The sequence below is a fragment of the Oncorhynchus mykiss genome, chromosome 27 (assembly GCF_057628025.1).
Source record: "Oncorhynchus mykiss isolate SJ-2025 chromosome 27, ASM5762802v1, whole genome shotgun sequence".
In the NCBI taxonomy this organism is placed as follows: Eukaryota; Metazoa; Chordata; class Actinopteri; order Salmoniformes; family Salmonidae; genus Oncorhynchus; species Oncorhynchus mykiss.
In genome coordinates, this window is record NC_143048.1 from 28327753 (window position 1) to 28350189 (window position 22437).

Below are 22437 nucleotides of genomic sequence, written 5' to 3' on the forward strand. Positions count from 1 at the left end.
GGTTAATGACATTTATGATTTTCTTTCCAGACAGACATCTCTTTAGGGAAGTTTGAAAAGAGAGGGAGAGGTTTGGAGAGGTTAAATCATTGTTAGTAAGAATACTTCTACTATGTAATGGTGAAGGTATTTGTCAGTGTCGTATATCTCTGTATATCTCTGCACCTCCTTATATCTCTCCAGCTCCTGTACAAAGGTGCGTTCGTGGAACAGAGTCTGCAGGCGCTCCTGGGCGTAGTTGTGGCACAGCTCCTCGAAGGTGGCACCACGCTGCCGCTTGGCCATGCGAGGGTTCTGGAAACCCGGTGTGTCCACGATGAGCAGAGAGCACAGTGAGTGCTGACTGGACTTCAGAGCTCTGACACACGATACAAAGGATCAGACACATGCACACAGACAGACAGACAGACAGACAGACAGACAGACAGACAGACAGACAGACAGACAGACAGACAGACAGACAGACAGACAGACAGACAGAAAGACAGACATGGGTTAGAGCAAAACGTACAAATGCGGAGAGCAAAAGAGGGGGCTGAAAGAGAGAGGGAGGACTGAAAGACAGGGGGAGGACTGAAAGAGAGAGGGAGGACTGAAAGAGAGAGGGAGGACTGAAAGACAGGGGGAGTGAGAAAAAAAGAGAGATACATAATGGTAAAGTAAGAAATATGAGAAAGAGGAAAACAGATAGATGAGCCGACAGACCTGTTGACAAGGGAGATAACGAGGGTGAAGAGCTCTGAGTACAGGCCTGAAGCCATGGCCTCCAAACAATCCAGGGCTGTGATCTTAGAGCCTGAGAGAGCGAGAGCGAGAGCGAGAGAGCGAGAGCGAGAGCGAGAGCGAGAGAGAGAGAGAGAGAGAAAAGGAGTTATGAGTTAAAAAGCACATCCATAGCCTTTAGTTTCTCATTGTATTCTAGTTCATTCTACTTCATATTGGAGACTGGTAGTCTCTGAAGGTCCCTTACCTGAGCTGTCTCCTGCGCCGGCCTCGTCGGGCCCCCCACGGAAGGAGGTGGACCTCTGCATGGGTCCCTTGGCCTGGTGCTTAAAGATGGAAGAGGAGAGCTCCTCCAGGGTGCAGCCCAGCAGGTAGGCTGCCTTCTGGGCCCACTCATGACGGGCAAACTGCTTACGGCCAGCTGGGGACCAGGGACAGAAGTTTCAGAACTTTCAACTGCAAAAGCTTGTGCCCAACCCAGCCTTTGAGGAAAAATAATATTTGCACCCCTAATAACAGGCGATTAGAATTAACTCAATGATCTCTTCCATACTGTAGCTCAATGATAAACACATTGCTTTTATGACTAAGTTGGAGCATTGTGTTTTCTATCATAGCTTTTATGACTAAGTTGGAGCATTGTGTTTTCTATCACAATAAAGGTACGTTAATAAACGCTAACAAACAACTCCATGTCTGCAGTCAAAATACTTTATTTTTACGCCCTAAGCCCTCGCGCTAGCCACTTTCCCTTGGGGGAATCCCCGTCAAAACCAGATGCATAACACTAACGTTGCCTTCTCAGCCTTGGATTTAGCTTGAGGGAGCAAGTTAAGAACTTTGATCACTTGTGAGGTTGATATGAAGCACAATTCAATCCAAACTGTAGTCACGTGTCATACTCTGGTGGCCGTGAAGTATCACATTTAATCAACACAGCTGCATTTTCATCATTTCATTCAATATTGTGATGCTAGCTTGCTAAAAAAATATATAAACATTACCAGTCAAAAGTTTGGACACACCTACTCATTCAAGGGATTTTCTTTATTTTTAAAATTTTCTACATCAAAACTATGAAATAACAAATGGAATCATGTAGTGACCAAAAAAGTGTTTTATATTTGAAATTCTTCAAAGTAGCCACCCTTTGCCTTGATGACAGCTTTGCACACTCTTGGCATTCTCTCAACCAGCTTCACCTGGAATGCTTTCCCAACAGTCTTGAAGTAGTTTCCACATATACTGTGCACTTGTTGACTGCTTTTCCTTCACTCTGAGGACAAACTCATCCCAAACCATCTCAATTGGGTTGAGGTCGGGTGATTGTGGAGGCCAAGTCATCTGATGCAGCCCTCCAACACTCTCCTTCTTGGTCAAATAGGCCTTACATAGCCTGGAGGTGTGTTGGGTCATTGTCCTGTTGAAAAGCAAATGATAGTCCCACTAAGCACAAACCATATGGGATGGCATATCGCTGCAGAATGCTGCGGTAGCCATGCTGGTTAAGTGTGCCTTGAATTCTAAATAAATCACAGACAGAGTCAACAGCAAAGCACCCCCACACCATCACACCTTCTCCTCCATGCTTCAGGGTGGGAACCACACATGCAGAGATCATCCGTTCACCAACTCAAAGACACGGCAGTTGGAAGAATAAATCTCAAATTTAGACTCAATTTTCACTGGTCCATTGCTCGTGTTTCCTGGCACAAGCAAGACTCTTCTTATTATTAGTGTCCTTTAGTAGTGGTTTCTTTGCAACAATTCGAACATGAAGGCCTGATTCACGCAGTCTCCTCTGAACAGTTGATGATGAGATTAGAGGTCGACCGATTAATCGAAAGGGCCGATTTCAAGTTTTCATAACAATCGGAAATCGGCATTTCTGGACACCGATTGTGGCCGATTACATTGCACTCCACGAGGAGCCTGCATGGCAGGCTGACTACCTGTTACGCGAGTGCAGCAAGAAGCCAAGGTAAGTTGCTAGCTAGCATTAAACTTATCTTATAAAAAAATATATATCTTAACATAATGACTAGTTAACTACACATGGTTGATGATATTACTAGTTCATATAGCTTGTCCTGCGTTGCATATAATTGACGCGGTGCCTGTTAATTTATCATTGAATCACAGCCTACTTCGCCAAAAGGGTGATGATTTAACAAGTGCGTTCTCAAAAAAAGAAGAGTCGTTGCACCAATACCTTTCTTTAAAATCAATACACAAGTATATATTTCTAAACCTGCATATTTAGTTAATATTGCCTGCTAATATTTCTTTTAACTAGGGAAATTGTGTTACTTCTCTTGCGTTCTGTGCAGCAGTTTGGGCCGCCTGGCTCGTTGCGAACTGTGTGAAGACCATTTATTCCTAACAATGACCGTAATTAATTTGCCAGAATTGTACATAATTATGACATAACATTGAAGGTTGTACAATGTAACAGCAATATTTACACTTAGGGATGCCACCCGTTAGATAAAATACAGAACGGTTCCGTATTTCACTGAAAGAATACATTTGGTTTTCAAAACGATAGTTTCTGGATTTGACCATATTAATGACCTAAGGCTCGTATTTCTGTGTGTTATTATGTTATAATTAAGTCTATGATTTGATATTTGATAGAGCAGTCTAACTGAGCGATGGTAGGCAGCAGCAGGCTCATAAGCATTCATTCAATCAGCACTTTTGTGCGTTTGTCAGCAGCTCTTCACTGTGCTTCAAGCATTGAGCTGTTTATGACTTCAAGCCTATCAACTCCCGAGATTAGGCTGGTGTAACCGATGTAAAATGGCTAGCTAGTTAGCAGGGTGTGTGCTAATAGCATTTCAATCGGTGACGTCACTCGCTCTGAGACCTTGAAGTAGTTGTTCCCCTTGCTCTGCAAGGGCCGTGGCTTTTGTGGAGCGATGGGTAACGATGCTTCGAGGGTGGCTGTTGTCGATGTGTTCCTGGTTCGAGCCCAGGTAGGGTCGAGGAGAAGAATGGAAGCTATACTGTTACACTGGCAATACTAAAGTGCCTATAAGAACATCCAATAGTCAAAGGTATATGAAATACAAATGGTATAGAGAGAAATAGTCCTATAATTCCTATAATAACTACAACCTAAAACTTCTTACCTGGGAATATTGAAGACTCATGTTAAAAGGAACCACCAGCTTTCATATGTTCTCATGTTCTGAGCAAGGAACTTAAACGTTAGCTTTTTTACATGGCACATATTGCACTTTTACTTTCTTCTCCAACACTTTGTTTTTGCATTACTTAAACCAAATTGAACATGTTTCATTACTTATTTGAGACTAAATTGATTTTATTGATGTAATATATTTAGTTAAAATAAAAGTGTTCATTTAGTATTGTTGTAATTGTCATTATTACAAATAAATAAATACATTTAAAAAAAATCGGCCGATTAATCGGTATCGGCTTTTTTGGGTCCTCCAATCGGTATTGGTGTTGTAAAATCATAATCGGTCAACCTCTTGTTGAGATGTGTCTGTTACTTGAACTCTGTGAAGCATTTATTTGTGCTGCAATTTCTGTGTCTGGTAACTCTAATGAATTAATCCTCTGCAGCAGAGGTAACTCTGGGTCTTCCTTTCCTGTAGCGGTCCTCATAAGAGCTAGTTTCATCATAGCGCTTGATGGTTTATGTGACTGCAGTTGAAGAAACTTGAAAAGTTCTTTAAATATTCCAGATTGACTGACCTTCATGTTTTAAAGTAATGATGGACTGTCATTTATCTTTGCTTATTTGAGCTGTTCTTGCCATAATATGGACTTGGTCTTTTACCAAATGCGGCTACAGTATCTTCTGTATACCACCCCTACCTCGTCACAACACTGATTGGCTCAAACACATTTTGAAGGAAAGAAATTCCACAAATTAACTTTTAACAAGGCACCACTGTTAATTGAAATGCATTCCAGGTGACTACCTCATGAAGCTGATTGAGAGAATGCCAAGAGTGTGCAAAGCTGTCATCAAGGCAAAGGGTGGCTACTTTGAAGAATCTCAATATAAAATATATTTTGATTTGTTTAACACTTCTTTGGTTACTACATGATTCCATATGTGTTATTTCATGTCTTCACTGTTACTCTACAATGTAGAAGTAAAAATAAAGAAAAACCCTGGAATGAGTAGGTGTGTCCAAACTTTTGACTGGTACTGTATATGACATTGATTTTAGAGTTGGCAAATTGGCTTAGTCTCGGAGTGAGAATCCAATAAAACGTAGCTAGCTTCATACACATACTTTTTGGAATTCTGAAATCTATTGGAATAAATGACCAAACTATAAAACTAGCTAGCCTGCTAACTGTAACTGTAGCTAGCTAGCTACGTTAGCTTGCTAGGTACATAAATAGCTTTAGGTTGGTTGTTTTTAAGCTCAACTTCAAGATTTCCATCAAGGACGTTGCCTCTCTGATCATCACTCTCCCTCGCTTGGGCAAGGGACATTTAAGGTATACTCGGCTGAGGGTTTAGGGCCGAGGGCTGTCTACTTTGAGTTTGGACTGCAGCCCATCTTTTGAGCTTTGAGGCCTCCTCTACCAAGACAACCCTGAGAATAGACTGCTAAGCACTGTTAGCTGGTTTGACAACAACTCTCTGCCCCCCCATGTTACTGGCTCCGTGTGGCGGATCACCCCCACTGTTTTCTGGAGCGCTTTCAGAGACAGAGCGACTCAGGCAATATGGTCGCCTCTAACCTCTCATCAAACAACACTCTACCACAGAGTCCAAGAAGAACATTCTAGACTAGAGAGACAGAACACAGAGAATCAAAACAATGTTCTGACACAAACAACTAGAAAGTTCCCCTGTGGGTTGGGGGGGGGGGACCAAACAGGTTCAAATGAACAAGCTTTGCTTTTGCTTTGGGTCTGAATAATAATAACAGTGCTGTGGAATTAGAAGTAGGCGACGTGGAGAGACATCAGACAGAGTGCTTTAAAGGACAACAAAGTTCTGATTCATGAAGCAAAGTGTGAGTGAGAGAGAGAGGGAGAGAGACAGACAGACAGAGAGACAGAGACCGAGAGAGAGGGAGAGAGACAGACAGACAGAGAGACAGAGACCGAGAGAGAGAGAGAGAGAGAGAGAGAGAGAGAGAGAGAGACAGACAGACAGACAGACAGAGAGAGGAAAGAAAACAATAAAAATGCTAATGACAGAACGTCTGGGTAGAATGATAAAGGCATTAAGAAAGACGACATATCTACAAGACTAAGTTAGAAAATAAGAAAGAAAGAAGAGCTTGGTTTTAATGTTTTTTTTCCATTACCTTCGCCAGCCTCTGCATGTCAAGGGCGCAGCATGCAACATGCAAGTAGAGAGAGGGGGTTAGAAACACAGTTCATGTATTAACAATTAATATTTATCACTGGAGAACAGACATGTTATCATACACTGAGTCACAAAACATTAAGGACATCTGCTCTTTCCATGACATAGACTGAACAGGTGAATCCAGGTGAAAGCTATGATCCCTTATTGAGGTCACTTGTTAAATCCACTTCAATCAGTGTAATTGGAGGCGAGGTGACAGGTTAAAGAAGGATTTTTAAGCCTTGAAAAAATTGAGACATGGATTGTGTTTGTGTGCCATTCAGAGGGTGAATGGGCAAGACAAAATATGTAGGTTCCAGGCGCACCGGTTTGTGTCAAGAACTGCAATGCTGCTGGGTTTTTAACGCTCAACTGTTTCCTGTGTGTATCGGGAATGGTCCACTACTCAAAGGAAATCCAGCAAACTTGACAGTGTGGTGCCAGGACAACTACCTCTCCCTCAATGTGAGAAAGACAAAGGAGATGATCGTGGACTACAGGAAAAGGAGTCCCCTCCCAACACGCCCCCATTTACATCGACCCAGCTGTAGTGGAGTGGGTCGAGAGTTTCAAGTTCCTTGGTGTCCACATCATCAACAAACTATCATGGTCCAAACACATCAAGACAGTCGTAAAGAGGGCACAACACCTTTTCCCTCTCAGGAGACTGAAAAGATTTGGCATCGGTCCCCAGATCATCAAAAAGCCCTAGAGCTGCACCATCAAGAGCATCCTGACCAACACTCTAACCACTAGGCTACCCTGCCGCCCCACTTAATCAAATGGCCACCGGACTATTTACATTGATTTGTTCTGAGGGAAAAGGGGGTAGCAACTCAATATTAGTAAGTTCTCCTTAATGATTTGTTCATTCAGTGTATATTATAGCTCTAACACCATCCATGCGCTGAGGTCCAGGCAGGAGAACCATGTGAGTGAAGATACCATGGGCATGCTCAGAGGAGGAGATACCTGCTCTGGTCCTGGAGAGCTGCAGTTTGTTCCAGCCCAGGTCTAACACACATACATCTACTAATCATGATCTTCAAATTAGACCGTGACTAGTTTTCTCAGGTGCGTTGGTGCAGGGCTGGAACAAAATCCTGCAGTCCCCAAACACTGGCGTTGGCCAGCCCTGTTGTCAAGAGTAAATTGTGCTAAGGGACCAAGGAACACAAGGAGGATGCTTAAAATCACATAGGGGAAACCTTCCTTTCTTCCAAACCCTTAACCCTTTTAACAGGTATGGAAAAGAAAACATTCTAGTTTGAAGTGAAGTGTTAAATAGATGGGTCGAGGCTAATCCTTTAGTTCCCACAGAGTTGATCAACAGCATCATGCCAGGGAGAGAAGCATGTACACACTGCCCTCTGCTGGTAGGACCAATCCGCTCATGAGAGCAAGTAGTAGTAGTTGTGGTAGTAGTAACAGTAGTAGAAGTAGTGATGGTAGTAGTAGTAACAGTAGTAGTAGTAACAGTGACATTAGTAGGAGTAGCAGTATTAGTAGCAGTGGTAGTATTAATAGCAGTAACGTAGTAGTAGTGTTAATATTAGTAGTAATTATAGTAGTAGTAGTAGCCATATTAGTAGTAGTAGTAGTAGTAGTACCCATAGTAGTAGTAGTAATAGTAGTAGTAATAGTAACAGTAGTAGTAGTAATAGTAACAGTAATAGTAGTAAATATAGTAATAGTAGTAGTAGCAGCAGTATTAGTAGTAGTAACGTAGTAGTAGTAATAGTAGTAAGTATAGTAATAGTAGTTGTAATAGTAGTAGGAGCAGTTTAAGAAGTAGTACTACTAGTAGTAATAGTAGTAGTCGTCATCGTCATCATAGTAGTAGTAGTATTAGCAGCAGCACTAGTGGTAGTATTATTAGGAGCAGTAGTAGCAGTAGTATTAGTAGTAGTATACTGAACAAAAACAAACGCAACCTGCAACAATTTTACTTAAGTACCACTTAAGTAGTTTTTTGTGGTATCTGTACTTTAGTTTAGTATTTACATTTTATTTATAACTCTTACTTTTACTTCACCACATTATTCCAATAACATTTTTACTCCAATCATTTTCCCTGACACCCAAAAGTACTTGTTACAATTTAAATGCTTAGCAGGCCAGGAAAATGGTTCAATTCATGCATTTATCAAGTGAACATCCCTACTGTCTCTGATCAAACTATGTTTGAGTGTGCCTCTGGCTATCAGTAAATAAAAATAAAAAATAAAATTGTGCTGCCTGGTTTGCGTAATATAATGAATTTGAAATGATTTATACTTTTACTTGTGATACTTAAGTATATTTAAAACCAAATACTTTTAGACTTTTACTCAAGTAGTATTTTACTGAGTGATTTTCACTTTTACTTGAGTAATTTTCTATTAAGGTATCTTTACTTTTACTCAAGTATGACAATTGGGTACTTTTTCCACCACTGGTCACAGTTCCTATAAGGAAATCAGTCAATTGAAATAAATAAATTAAGCCTAATCTATTTATTTCACATGACTAGGCAGGAACACAGCCATTGGTGGGCTGGGATGGCATAGGCCCACTCACTAGGGAGCCAGGCCCAGCCAATCAGAATGAGTTCTTCCCCACAAAAGGGCTTTATTACAGACAGAAATACTCCTCAGTTTCATCAGCTGGTCTCAGACCATCCTGCAGGTAAAGAAGCCGGATGTGGAAGTTCTGTCCTGGCGTGGTTACACGTGGTCTGCGGTTATGAAGCCAGTTGGACGTACTGCCAAATTCTCTAAAATGACGTTGCAGATGGCTTATGGTAAAGAAAATTATCTGGCAACAGCTCTGGCGGACATTCCTGCAGTCAGCTTGCCAATTGCAAGCTCCCTCAAAACTTGAGACATCTGTGGCATTGTGTTGTGTGACAAGACTGAACATTTTAAAGTGGAGTTTTATTGTGCCAAGCACAAGGTGCACCTGTGTAATGATTATGCTGTTTAATCAGCTTCTTGCTATGCCACACCTGTCAGGTGAATGGATTATCTTGGCAGAGAAGAAATGTTAACTAACAGGGATGTAAACAAATTTGTGCACAACATTTTTTTTGTGCATATGGAACATTTTTGGGATCTTTTATTTCAGCTCATGAAACATGGGACCAACACTTTACATGTTGCGTTTATAGTTTTGTTCAGTATAGTAGTAGTAGTAATAGAAGTAACAGTGTCGGTAGTAGCAGATGGGGAGTGGTGTGAGAGAGAGATAGAACGAGAGAGTGTCAGAGAGAGAGAGAGAGTGCGGGGGAGGGAGAGAATAAAACATAAACAATTTGAGAGAACAGACAGTAGGGACATGACAGAATGTGTGAGTGAGTGCAAGCATGGCAACTGTTGTTGACAAGAGACTGGTCTACCCCCAGCGCACCACCCACCCGCTTCATGATTCCACCCAACTCAAAACACTGCTGCAGCCCTGTGAATAATGAAAGAGAAGCAAAACACACGCACACAGAGAACACAGTCCATGGAGACGGGGCAGTCTGGAGTCTAATGATTCTAAAAAGTTAATTACAACATTCGTCTAGGTCTGTGACTGCGGGGGAGGCAATATCAGAGAGCATGAATAAACATTCTCTAGACTAGCAGCACAGAGACACAGATATTATATCGGTCTTTATTAACATAACAGAAATATCTGCACACATTCAACACTCCAACAGTTTTATAAATTAAACAACTTGAAAGAACTTTGTGCGCAGCGAGAGAACACAGTTAGCGCTCCTCTCTCGGAGGCCTAGTGAATGGCTCGGCGTGTGGCCTGTTCATATCTTTCAACTTATTAGTTCATTAAAACCACTCATGGATTAGAAGCAAATGTAATTTACGACCCCATCGCACTTCATTTGAGTATGTATTCCTTATCTCTGGGAAATCCCCCCCCCCCACACACACACACACACACTTGAAGTCGGACGCTTACATACACTTATGATGGAGTCATTAAAACTCGTTTTTCAACAACTCCACAAATTTCTTGTTAACAAACTATAGTTTTGGCAAGTCGGTTGTGCATGACACAAATCATTTTACCAACAATTGTTTACAGACAGATTATTTCACTTATAAATCACTGTATCACATTTCCAGTGGGTCAGAAGTTTACAGCTTGGAAAATTCCAGAAAATTATGTCATGGCTTTAGAAGCTTCTAACAGGCTAATTGACATAATTTCAGTCAATTGGAGGTGTACCTGTGACTTCATTTCAAGGCATACCTTCAAACTCAGTGCCACTTTGCTTGATATCATGGGGAAATCAAAAGAAATCAACCAAGACCTCAGAAAAAAATTGTAGACCTCCACAAGTCTGGTTCATCCTTGGGAGCAATTTCCAAAGCCTGAAGGTACCATGTTCATCTGTACAAACAATAGTACGCAAGTATAAACACCACGGGACCACGCAGCCGTCATACCGCTCAGGAATGAGACGTGTCTCCTAGAGATGAACGCACTTTGGTGCGAAAAGTGCAAATCAATCCCAGAACAACAGCAAAGGACCTTGTGAAGATGCTGGAGGAAACGGGTACAAAAATATCTATATCCACAGTAAAACGAGTCCTACATCGACATAACCTGAAAGGCCGCTCAGCAAGGAAGAAGCCACTGCTCCAAAACCGACATAAAAATGCCAGACTACGGTTTGCAACTGCACACAGAGACAAAGATCGTACTTTTTGGAGAAATGTCCTCTGGTCTGATGAAACAAAAATAGAACTGTTTGGCCATAATGACCATCGTTATGTTTGGAGGGGAGAAAAAAAGCATGTGCGAGCAAGGAGGCCAACAAACCTGACTCAGTTACACCAGCTCTGTCAGGAGGAATGGGCTAAAATTCACCCAACTTATTATGGAAACTTGTGGAAGGCTATCCTAAACATTTGACCCAAGTTAAACAATTTAAAGGCAATGCTACCAAATACTAATTGAGTGTATGTAAACTTCTGACCCACTGGGAATGTGATGAAAGAAATAAAAGCTGAAACAAATCATTCTCTCTACTATTATTCTGACATTTCACATTCTTAAAATAAAGTGGTGATACTAACTGAACTAAGTCAGGGAATTTGAACTAGGATTAAATATCAGGAATTGTGAAAAACTGAGTTTAAATCTATTTGGCTAAGGTGTATGTAAACTTCCGACTTTAACTGTACATTCATATATAGTTATGTTTTTTTTTATGTATCACTGAAAGCTTTATAAGAGATCCCTAGTGGGCACAGCAAACAGTGAGCGGACACGGTCAACCTGCCCCTCCCTCCTGCCCCTCCTCCACCTCCTCTTCCAAACTCTTGAAGGGATACTTCGGGATTTTGGCAATGAGGCCCTGTATCTACTTACCCAGAGTCAGATGAACTTGTAGATACAATTTGTATGTCTCTGTGTCCAGTATGAAGAAAGTTATAGGTAGTTCTGCGAGCCAATGCTAACTAGCATTAGCGCAATGACTGGAAGTCCCCGTAGACTTGCAGTCATTGCGCTAACGCTAGATAGCAATTGCGCTTGCGCTAGTTAGCGAGACATAAAAATGGGTGAGACATAAAAATGGTATGCATGAGTTCATCTGACTCGGGGGAAGTTGATAAAGGGCCTCATTGCCAAAATCCCAAAGTATCCCTTTAACATCCACGCTACCCCATTTCTACCTCTCTGGCTGGCATGTTGGAACTGCACTTTAACTTACACTACTAACTAACACACACTTATAGCATCCTAACATGGCTGGATTACTGCAGAGTTCTCAGTCAATTAGTTCAACAGTGAGTAGTGGAGTGGACCAGTAGAGATCCTACAGTGAGTAGGACAGGGTTAGGGGTCCTTACCTTTGGTGGCCCCTGCTGCCCCCAGGTGGTAGATGGCCCCCAGGATGAGCCACAGAGCCCTCTGCTCCTCCACTGAGATGCCCAGCACCTTCATGGCTGCCTGCAGCTTGGTGAACTGCTGAGATGACTTCTGTTTGTCCTCCGGCTACAAGGAGGGAGGGTGAAGGAGTGAAGATGAGGGGCACAGTTAAGACAGTTTTCCAGTTGTCTTCCACAAAATTCAGAAAAGGACATATAATACACATAATAAGAAGAACATAATAACAGCATTTTACTTTAGACTGAGGCACAATTCCAAATGCGCTGTTCTCTGCAAAGTGGTTAAAGTGCAGCTCCGTTCTGAGAGGAAACAGGGGAAATTAACAGGTTGAAATCACAGTAAATAGCTAGTTCACACCACAAGTTTAACATGAGAACAGTGCTATATACACAAGACCAAGCTTCTGCAATCTACTGCAACCACCCACTTCAATTCAATCCCAAATGAGAGATGGTTGAGGGCTCACCTGAGAGTGCTGTCAGCTCCGGACATCATGTAGTAGAAGACGTTGAAGGTGGACTCAGTCTCCGGCCGTTTGGTCACTCTCAGCTTCTCAAGCAGCATGGTCTTAGGTACAGGAAGAGGATAACAAGATGTCAATATGTGTGTGTGCGTATGTCAGTGTCCATGACCGTGTGTGTGCGTGATACTGCCTACCTGTATGGATGCGGAGGCCACCTGGCCAGCCTGGTCGAAGTCCAGAGAGACAATCTGAGAGAAGCGGCTGGCGTTGGTGTTCATGGAGGTGGAGCTGTTCCCAAATGCTTCCAGGATGGTGTATACTGCCTGCCACTTCTCTCCTGCAGGGATGGAGGGAGAGAGGGCGGGAGGGAGGAATGGGGGAATAGTGAGGGGGACAGAGGACTGTTAGAGAACAGCTTTATTTATTTAAAATATCATGTCAGTGTTTTGGCATATCACATTCAATACTGTTCTATTTGTGAGGGGATTAGACTACCATGTTGTGACTTACTTTGATAATCATGTTATGTCAAGTCAGCTAGGCTTTGTCAATTATTCTCTTAGTGGAGTTCCTTTCCCTCTTTTGAGATTAAGATGAGCAGGAACACTTCATTACTTAAAGAGTAGGGCTACTAGTCAGACTCACTTAACCCTAATTGCTCCTGTAAGTCACTCTGGATAAGAGTTTCTGCTAAATGACTCAAATGGAAATGTAGGTATGTGAAACTTACACCTAGTGGCCAAAAGTATGTGGACACCCTATAAAATTTGTGGATTTGGCTATTTCAGCCACACCTGTTGACGACAGGTGTATAAAATTGAGCACACAGCCATGCAATCTCCATAGACAAACATTTGCAGTAGAATGGCCCGTACTGAAGAAAACTACAACTGACCTGACTTTCAAATAACCTGACTTTCAACATGGCACTGTCATAGGATGCCACCTTTCCAACAAGTGCTGCCCCGGTGAACAGTAAGAGCTGTTATTGTGAAGTGGAAAGGTCTAGGAGCAACAACGGCTTTGCTGTGAAGTTGTAGGCCACATAAGCTCACAGTACAGGACCGAGTGCTGAAGCGTGTACTGTGTACTGTGTAAAAATCGTCTTTCCTCGGTTGCAACAATCATGACTGAGTTCCAAACTGCCTCTAGACGAAACGTCAGCACAATAACTGTTTTTCTGGAGCTTCATGAAATGGGTTTCCATGGCCGAGCAGCCGCACACAAGCCTAAGATCCCCATGCACAATGCCAATCGTTGGCTGAAGTGGTGTAAAGCTAGCCACCACTGGACTCTGGAGCAGTGGAAACATGTTCTCTGGAGTGATGAATCACACAGTTATCTGGGTTTGGAGGATGCCAGAAGAACGCTGCCTGTCCGAATGCATAAGGCCAACTTTAAAGTTTGGAGGAGATTGATTAATGTCCTTTAGTTCCAGTGAAGTGAAATCTTAACGCTACAGCATACAATGACATTCTAGATGATTCTGTGCTTTAAACTTTGTGGCAACAGTTTGAGAAAGGCTCTTTCCTGTTTCAGCATGACAATGCCCCATGCACAAAGCGAGGTCCAAGCATAAATGGTTTCCCGAGATCAGTGTGGAAGAACTTGACTGGACTGCACAGAGCCCTGACCTCAACGCCATCGAACACCTTTGGGATGAATTGGAAAACTGACTGCGAGCCAGGCCTAATCGCCCAACATCAGCACTCGTCCTCACTAATGCTCTTATGGCAGAATGGAAGCAAGTCCCCGCAGCAATGTTCCAACATCTAGTGGAAAGCCTTCCCAGAAGAGTGGAGGCTGTTATAGCAGCAAAGGGGGGACCAACTCCATATCAATGCCCATGATTTTGAAATGAGATGTTGAAACTAACAGGTGTCCACATACCATGTACTGTATATAGCCTGCTGCACCTTCCATAGCAGCTCCCCTGTTTAACAGTCTAGTCTAGTAGTGGCTGGTGGCTGGATTCTGGAGCTCTCATTAGCCCCTTACAGCTAACCAGGAGAAGCTGAGGAGTTTTGATAAGCTTTGCTAATTATCACCCAGCTACACAGGGCATCATTAGGGGATCCCCTCATCAATCACGCACGCACACACATGCACACAAATGCACAGGAGCACATACTCACATGAACACACCTGGAATACTGAGCCAACCACAACCGATCCTCGAATCAAAGTTTCGAAGCCAGCTTCCAACAAGCTGCCCCTCCCTCCTCCTCTCCCAAATTCTCAGTAACACCCCTACACTCTCCCCAATGGCTGGCTGGCTGGCTGGAAACTGTTGAAACTGCTCTCTATCCCCTACTAACTAACACCTACTGCACCTGGCTGGATTCTCAGTCAATTAGCTGACACTGATCTAATCAGTAACAACTCAGTGAATGTCCTCCAGTGTACAAACACATGCACATTATGTGCTTAATTACATATTAGGCTATTAAGACAAATTACCTATGGAGTAATTAAGTGAATTTATGCCACCATGGTCATTAGGTAACACTTAAGTAATCAAGCCACCATCTGGAAGGTGATTATAACAGTCCTTCAACATGCTTTACATTTCATTTAATGACAAAAACCCTGAATATTAGCTTTACTGCTTGCTGGGTGAAAAGGAGTCCAGGACCAGGCCAAAAAGAGAGCGGTTAACTCCTCATAGCCGAGGACTCTCTCACCAGAGAAGATCTTTCCGGTGCTGCCAGCGATGGAGACCAGGTATTGGACCAGGTGTTGACAGTTGGTGGTCTTGCCGCTACCGCTCTTCCCCAGCAGCACGATGGACTGATCCTGACGCGTGGTCAACAGGTTCCTGTAGGCCGACTGTGCCACCGCGTAGATGTGAGGTGCCGTGTCCTCTCGCCTGCACCCCTTAAACATGTGCATCACCTGATGGGACCGAGGAGAAGGAAAGAGAGAGAGAGAAGAGATGGGGGAGAGAGAGGTGCACAGCAGTTACTCCTGTATGGTCCTCAGAGGGGCTTTGTGTGTGTGTCTGTGTACGTGCGTCCTTAAAATTGCCACATTCCCAGCTAAGCACCCTGTCTGTAAGGTCTAATGGGTAGTCGTTTTGTTATGAGTGATGAGAGTTAAGTAGATATTACAGACTACAGGCTTCCTCAATACTCTAACCTCTAAATCTCATTAGGATAATTGGATTTCATTGTCATGTTGTGGACCTCTGAAGACTTCCCTCTCTATCCTCCTAGTCATCTCTCCTGTTTTAATTCATCCATCCTCCTCTCCCTAACAGCAAATACTATGACATAATAGCAAGGAAATGCACAAACAAGAATAGCATTAAGTAGCATGCATGAAACCATTGAAACCAACAGAGAATAAACCAGAATCATGTCAGTGGAGTGGTACAGATATGTTCTCAAAGGTCACGAAATGCGCGTCTGTCGGTATGCGCGTCTGTCGGTATGCGCGTCTGTCGGTATGCGCGTCTGTCGGTATGCGCGTCTGTCGGTATGCGCGTCTGTCGGTATGCGCGTCTGTCGGTATGCGCGTCTGTCGGTATGCGCGTCTGTCGGTATGCGCGTCTGTCGGTATGCGCGTCTGTCGGTATGCGCGTCTGTCGGTATGCGCGTCTCTCGGTATGCGCGTCTGTCGGTATGCGCGTCTGTCGGTATGTGCGTCTGTCGGTATGTGCGTCTGTCGGTATGTGCGTCTGTCGGTATGTGCGTCTGTCGGTATGTGCGTCTGTCGGTATGCGCGTCTGTCGGTATGCGCGTCTGTCGGTATGCGCGTCTGTCGGTATGCGCGTCTGTCGGTATGCGCGTCTGTCAGTATGTGCGTCTGTCGGTATGTGCGTCTGTCGGTATGTGCGTCTGTCGGTATGTGCATCTGTCGGTATGCGCGTCTCTCGGTATGTGCGTCTATGTGCGTCTGTCGGTATGCGCGTCTGTCGGTATGCGCGTCTGTCGGTATGTGCGTGTGTGTATGTCTGTGTGTAGATATGTATCTGCTGTGTGTGTCCTCTCTCCTCACCTTCTCTGAGTACATGGAGGGAGCGCTGAGGGGATTGATGATGACCATGTTGGGCCCGGCGTGTGTGTGGATGAGGTTTCCCCCGTAGCGCTGCCGCAGGGAGTGCATCACACTGGACTCATTGAGGTACTGCAGCGAGGCCAGGTCCTCAGAGCGGTCAAACGACGGGGGGTTCGCCTGGGACAGGAGCAAAGGTCAAAGGTGAACGATTAATGACTGAGGAGTGTTGTAATACTAGAGCTTTATTAAAGGTACACTCAGCAATATGAAAACATCATACATACTGGGACTCTGGTTGTTTGAAGTGGGACTGCTCACAGAAATGACCAACAACAGAGTTCAAATCTGCCACGATTACCTCCATGCCTTTTGATAAGTTTCTCCAGGTTACCTACACCTATTTCGTCTTTTCAGATTGATATAAACAAAGAGCACTTTATAGGGGTAGAGGCTAGGGGTCCATTTGAGACTGGCAATCTCACTGGTAATGTCTTGAGTTTCACTGAGGAGTAGAGGAGCAATATTAAGAGAAGTCGAGCAGCGATTTAGTATGCCACACCGTGACTTGCCACCAGGAACCTAATGCCAAGTCTCAGATGTCTCCCTCCAACCTCAGACAGGTCCCAGTTTGCACTTCCTTAATCAAACAGATTCAAATGTATGATTAGACAGTGACCTTGACGCTTTGAAAACACTAACTGTTCAAAGTCACTCTTTTTATTAGTTCACCCTACGAGAGTTAAATGACAGTCTATAACACCAGGTGGGGATTTCTCCTGAAAGCAGAGCAGACATCCTCTAGTCACGGTCTTGGAGACAGCATGTTGTGAATGACGGGAGGTTTTTGATGCTTTGTGCCAAAACAGTTTTTAAAGCGTCCTGTCACTGATCTCTCTGTGATTCGGGCCTGGTGCCATGTCTGTGTGAGTCACCTGATCGAGGCCTGCAAAACTCACACCTTTTCCCCTCTAACCTGTCGCCCTCTCCACAGACGTCCCACAATCTCCTGTGCCTGGGCTGACCATCTGTGACTGCTACACGCTCCAGACGGGCTGACTGACGAGTGCAAAGACCCCCGCCCTCCTTCTTGGATCTTTCCCCTACATGCACCCCATTGAAGGTGTAGTCCACCCCCCCCCACCTTCTCCACGTCATCCTCATCTACGTCCAGGATTGTCCCGTCATGTTCCAGTTTGATCTTCACCTTCCCCTCCGGCAGGGAGCCCGCCTCAGTCTTCAGCAGTGTTGCTATGGACACACACACACACAGACACACAGACACACACAGACAGACAGACAGACAGACAGACAGACCAGACACAAATAACTTATTAGGATATAACTTATTGGTTGGAGTGTACACAGACATGGTTTCAGGAAAAAACAACAACCCATAGTTTAAAAGCAATGGTAAAAATTTGCAGGGCCCAAGCTCTGCATCCCTCCTGGTCCAACTTACCCAGGGAGAAGCCATCCTTGTGGACCAGCCAGACCTTCTCTGAGCCGTACCATGCCTGCTCTGTGGCTATCTGCTCCTCTGTCTTCACCTGGAAGAGATTGTGGAGAAGACCACAGTCACACACAGCAAAACAATGACCGTAGGCCATGTCAGCTTTCACTGGGCCTTTCTGTGGCTGAAGTAGATATCATTCAGCAGTTTTCAACCACAGAGAGGCTTTAGACTTGAGAGGACATGTGCTCCCTACAAACACGCCTGTTCACATCAATAACATTCACTCACATGTGTTTAAAGTAGTTGGTTGAGAGCTTATAGCATGTTACACAATTATGTCCAATAGCATTGGAGATAATGGGCTGACAGTGGGCATGCAGTGGACTTGCTAATAGTACATGTTGTGATGGAAGGCAGAGCGCTGGAAAGGCCGGTGGATCAGGCAGAGATAAAAACACAGTTCAGAGTCCCAGATCACAGAGACATTTCTCCAGCTCAGCTCTGCTCGGCGTGTCGCCTAGAAATGCCTGACCGCTCCGTGTTACCATGCTTGACCTCCCCAAAGCCTCTCACACTCCACTGGACATGCTCCTTCCGGCTGTGTGTGTGTGTGTATGTGAGAGTGAGAGAGAGTGAGAGAGAGAGAGAGACTGAGAGAGAGAGAGCGAGAGAGAGAGAGAGAGAGAGAGACCGAGAGAAAGAGAGAGAGAGAGACCGAGAGAAAGAGAGAGAGAGCGAGAGAGAGAGAGAGAGAGCGAGAGAGAGAGAGAGACCGAGAGAGAGAGAGAGAGAGAGAGAGAGAGACCGAGACCGAGAGAGAAAGAGGGAGAGAGAGAGAGAGAGAGAGAGAGAGAGAGAGAGAGAGACAGAGAGAGAGAAAGAGAAAGAGCAGGGGGCAGTGATGTCTGACAGAGGACATTAATTATCAGTGAACTGAATCTGGTCAAAGACACTGTTGGATGCACATCACTGTCACACACAGCATGGTGGGTGAGAGATGGGGGGAGTATGAGTGGAATAAATACACTATCCACAAGCACAGCAACACAACACACAACGAATTCTAGGGACTGACTTGAAGGATGACAACAAGACATTATAAAGTAAAACATAAACACAGGGGATAAAAACATATGAAATTCACATAGTGTGAAATGTAGGCTTATATAACTTATTTCTAATAATGTATAATCAGGCACAATCTGGTGATGTTTTTTGCAGTGTCTGTCTCTTTGCCTCCTTAATGGAGAACTGACGTCATGCAATGACACCTACACGAGACAAAATGTGATGATATGATTGATCATGTGGAATCCAGACAACCACGTATCTTAAGTGCCATCGAAAAAGCTTCATTTTGAGTGCTGATTTCCCCCTGAAATGTTTCTAATTAGGTGAAATATGGCCAAAGGAGTGCGGGTGGCTTGGGTGTGCGTGAATACTATGCAGGTGTGTTTGGTGGGGGGAAAGGGTGAGGGGTGACACTGCAATGGATCACAACACACAGAGTACACAGCACTCCAGGGGTCGGTGGTGGGAGTGGTGAACGTGGGAGGTGGAGGGGGTGAATTACACACAGGCACAGCAAAGGCCAGACCTTGGGTTGTTGGGCAGCGGCGTGAGACGCCTGAAGGATGGCCACAGGGTCCTCGTCCACCTGTCCCTGGAGGATGGCATGCATGAAAGGAGGGGTCAAAGGTTATAGTTAGAGAGTAGCTACAGTGGAAAGAAGGGTAGCAATCCACCAAACAACACAAAACATTAAGCATATCCAGCATGGCATCATCCTTCATCATCTGCTGGAATAGACAGATGTATATACAGGGGACAGAGAGAGTAATGCATAGCGGTGATCCTGGTGGAGAGAGATATCCCTACAAACTTTTCACTTATGGACTGAATGAACACGGCTTGAGCCAAAGACCAGGCTTGTTGGCTATTACCCACTGTCCATCTGGTCCAAATGAAATAGGAACTAATTCTTAATTATTCTCAAAAGTTTTGTTTTGAGACATACATTGGAAACATTATCAGACATTATCAAACCAGTGTTTTACCATTTGAAGTATCGAGCACATTATGTAAGTCATCAGGGTTATGACCAGGGAGGAATGTGGAGAAAAAACTGGGGGATGGCAAAGAACAAGGAGAGGTCAGGCTCTATGTCTGTGAGATGAGCTAATCATGTCATAAAGGGGAGACTGTGAGAGCAACGAGACAGGAACACCTGACAGTCATAAATCACATACAGACGCGATAACCCCCCACCCACTGCCATTCACTCACACAGCGACTGGACACCACAACGGGAAAACGAACATGCGGCCATCCATTCCACTGCCATGCTATTGACAAAAGAAAAACTGCACATTAAAGTCCTTTGTCTGGGTTGGTTTGTCAGTTTCCATGCAGTTCAAGGTCTGTTTGATTTCCCTTGAGACATCTAGACACTATCACTGTTTAATATTGTCTGTGTTCCAAAAACAGGAAGGGCAAGCAAGGACTGAACCAGGTAATATCAGGGACAAATATCAGAGAGTTTGGGGTCTGAAACAAATGAGGAAGAGCAAACACCAAGTACCATTACAGATGTACCTTACAGACAGACAGGGTGAGAGAGGGGTAAGTTAGAAGAGGAATCTAGGCTTACACTCCAACACGCCACACAAACACACACTCCAACCAGGCTTCCAGAGGGGACGCCTGGGGGCCACACTACCTGAGGGGGGGTTGGGGCCGGAGAAAGGAGCGGAGCTGAGGCACGAACCACCGGCTCCAGCTAGCCATACAACCGCCACAGAAAGATGCAGCCAAGCACCAATTAGAAAGAAAGAAAGAAAGATAATGTTTGACAGGTGACAAAACAAGAATGGAAAAAGAAAGCAGCAAAGACAGAAAATTAGTTAAATTAATTGTGAACATGAAAATGCAGTAACTCAGTCATGCATGGATATGGTTGCCTGACGACTCAAATTGAATTCTTCCAGCTGCTCTATGCTCGATACATACTTCAGTCTGAGACTGCCATGAATGAAGTCATTTGTAGTGATGTCAAAATGAGGGATGTAGTGAAAAAAAAATAATCATTGCCGATTGTTCCATTTCTAACCAATCAGGCTCTGGCCTAATCCATCAGTTTCTGTATTTGCGTTCTAGAACTCGTCGTGGAGGTACTAAGATCCAGATTCATTGTGGAAAAGAAACTAGCGTCCGTGGGCAGCATTTGGCTGGAGCAAGACGTTTGGGTAGCCAAGCAATGGATATGGCCCAAATGAATAAATCTGTACTTTAAATTAAATGTGCCAAAAAATTAAATGACAAATTACTATTAGCTATCATAAAGATTGAACATCCAGTGAAGAACAGAAAGAGAGAAAGAGAGATAAAGAGCATGATGAAGAGCATTCATGAAAAATAAATAGGCACCTCTAAAACGCATTTATGGAATGTTAATGTGTCCTGTTAAAATGAATGAAGGAAAGAAAGTAAAGATTAAACAAGTGAAACACATGAGAGGAGAAGCATGTATCTAGGCAGTCCAGAGGAAGTGGAAATAATAGAGAAATGGTGAGCGGGAGAAAGAGAGCGCGAGAAAGAGAAATAAATAAATAGAGACGAGGGAAGGTGGGACTTTACAGGCGCAGTGAAGATCCTCTCCAGGCGTCTATGAGCCTCTTCAGTGGGACTGAGCGGCACCTCCTGGAGGTCAGATCACCAACAGGTTGAGCTCTGAAACTACTACTCAAAGCGCACTATTCTAGCGGACCACATTCAACACTGCTTCATAGACAACAGAAATGTGTACTTTTTTTCATGCTATGAGATGTTCGCTAGATGCCGTGCCAATCCTGAACTCACACACACTTGGTTACAATACCTCATGTCCACAGCATAGCAACAGTGACCTGTGTGAATGCTGTGGGGCACACCAACACACACACATACATACACACCTTTTGGGTAATGTTTGGGGTAATGGTTGATGAATTGTTCTGCGGTGAAGCCTTCTCAATGGGAACAGAGGACAGGGGAGAGGCTGCCAAAGCCTTCACCTTTAAAATTGTACACACAGATACATCCACGAGCACAAGCACACCGTAAGTAATGTACACACACATACAAGTAGTCCATAAGATAAAGAAATTATACAACCATGCTGAACAAACCCACAACAAGCCATGCTCTAGACGTCCAGAGTCTAGCTAAGGTAGTGAGCAAATCAACAATCAGCTTTTAAAAAATTATTCGGATCTCAATGCACAAGGCGAAGCCAAGCAAAACTATAACTAGCTTGAATAACAATACACAAGCAAACTTATAGACAATTATAGCAAATTCAGATAGTCACTGCAGCGGTCAAAGCCAGCCTACGGTCAGCTAGCCAAGTAAACAAAGACCCTGAGAGGCCAGTAATTGCCAAAACTCAGCGAGAATCCAGCAAAAAGACCAAAGCTTTTCAACATATCTGGCACCTGCAAAATGTATAGATAGTTCTCTTATCCCAAAGCCTGCCAAAGTGGCTGCAGCGCAGCTTTGAACTTTATTTCCCAGAAAGACAATGTC

The 22437-nt window shown here is 44.0% G+C and overlaps 1 protein-coding gene across 23 annotated transcripts in view; it reads right to left on the bottom strand.

Annotated features, from left to right (window-relative positions):
* LOC110507883 (unconventional myosin-XVIIIa) overlaps positions 1–22437 on the bottom strand; it is a 168947-nt gene that overhangs the window by 60729 nt on the left and 85781 nt on the right. For 8 of the 23 annotated variants that reach the window (XM_090223799.1, XM_090223790.1, XM_090223791.1 and 5 more), the window contains 11 exons: positions 17881–17968; positions 17563–17669; positions 16422–16598; positions 15107–15317; positions 12617–12759; positions 12426–12526; positions 12195–12258; positions 11920–12064; positions 971–1144; positions 706–796; positions 166–358 (listed from right to left, as the gene is read on the bottom strand). In XM_090223799.1, the coding sequence (XP_090079925.1) occupies positions 166–358; positions 706–796; positions 971–1144; positions 11920–12064; positions 12195–12258; positions 12426–12526; positions 12617–12759; positions 15107–15317; positions 16422–16598; positions 17563–17669; positions 17881–17968 (1494 nt within the window). Of the gene's footprint in view, positions 1–165; positions 359–705; positions 797–970; positions 1145–6032; positions 6045–11919; positions 12065–12194; positions 12259–12425; positions 12527–12616; positions 12760–15106; positions 15318–16421; positions 16599–17562; positions 17670–17880; positions 17969–19471; positions 19538–20593; positions 20654–21510; positions 21574–21827; positions 21927–22437 lie in introns of all 23 variants that reach the window. The other 15 variants (XM_090223797.1, XM_090223786.1, XM_090223796.1 and 12 more) reach the window with 6 other exon arrangements.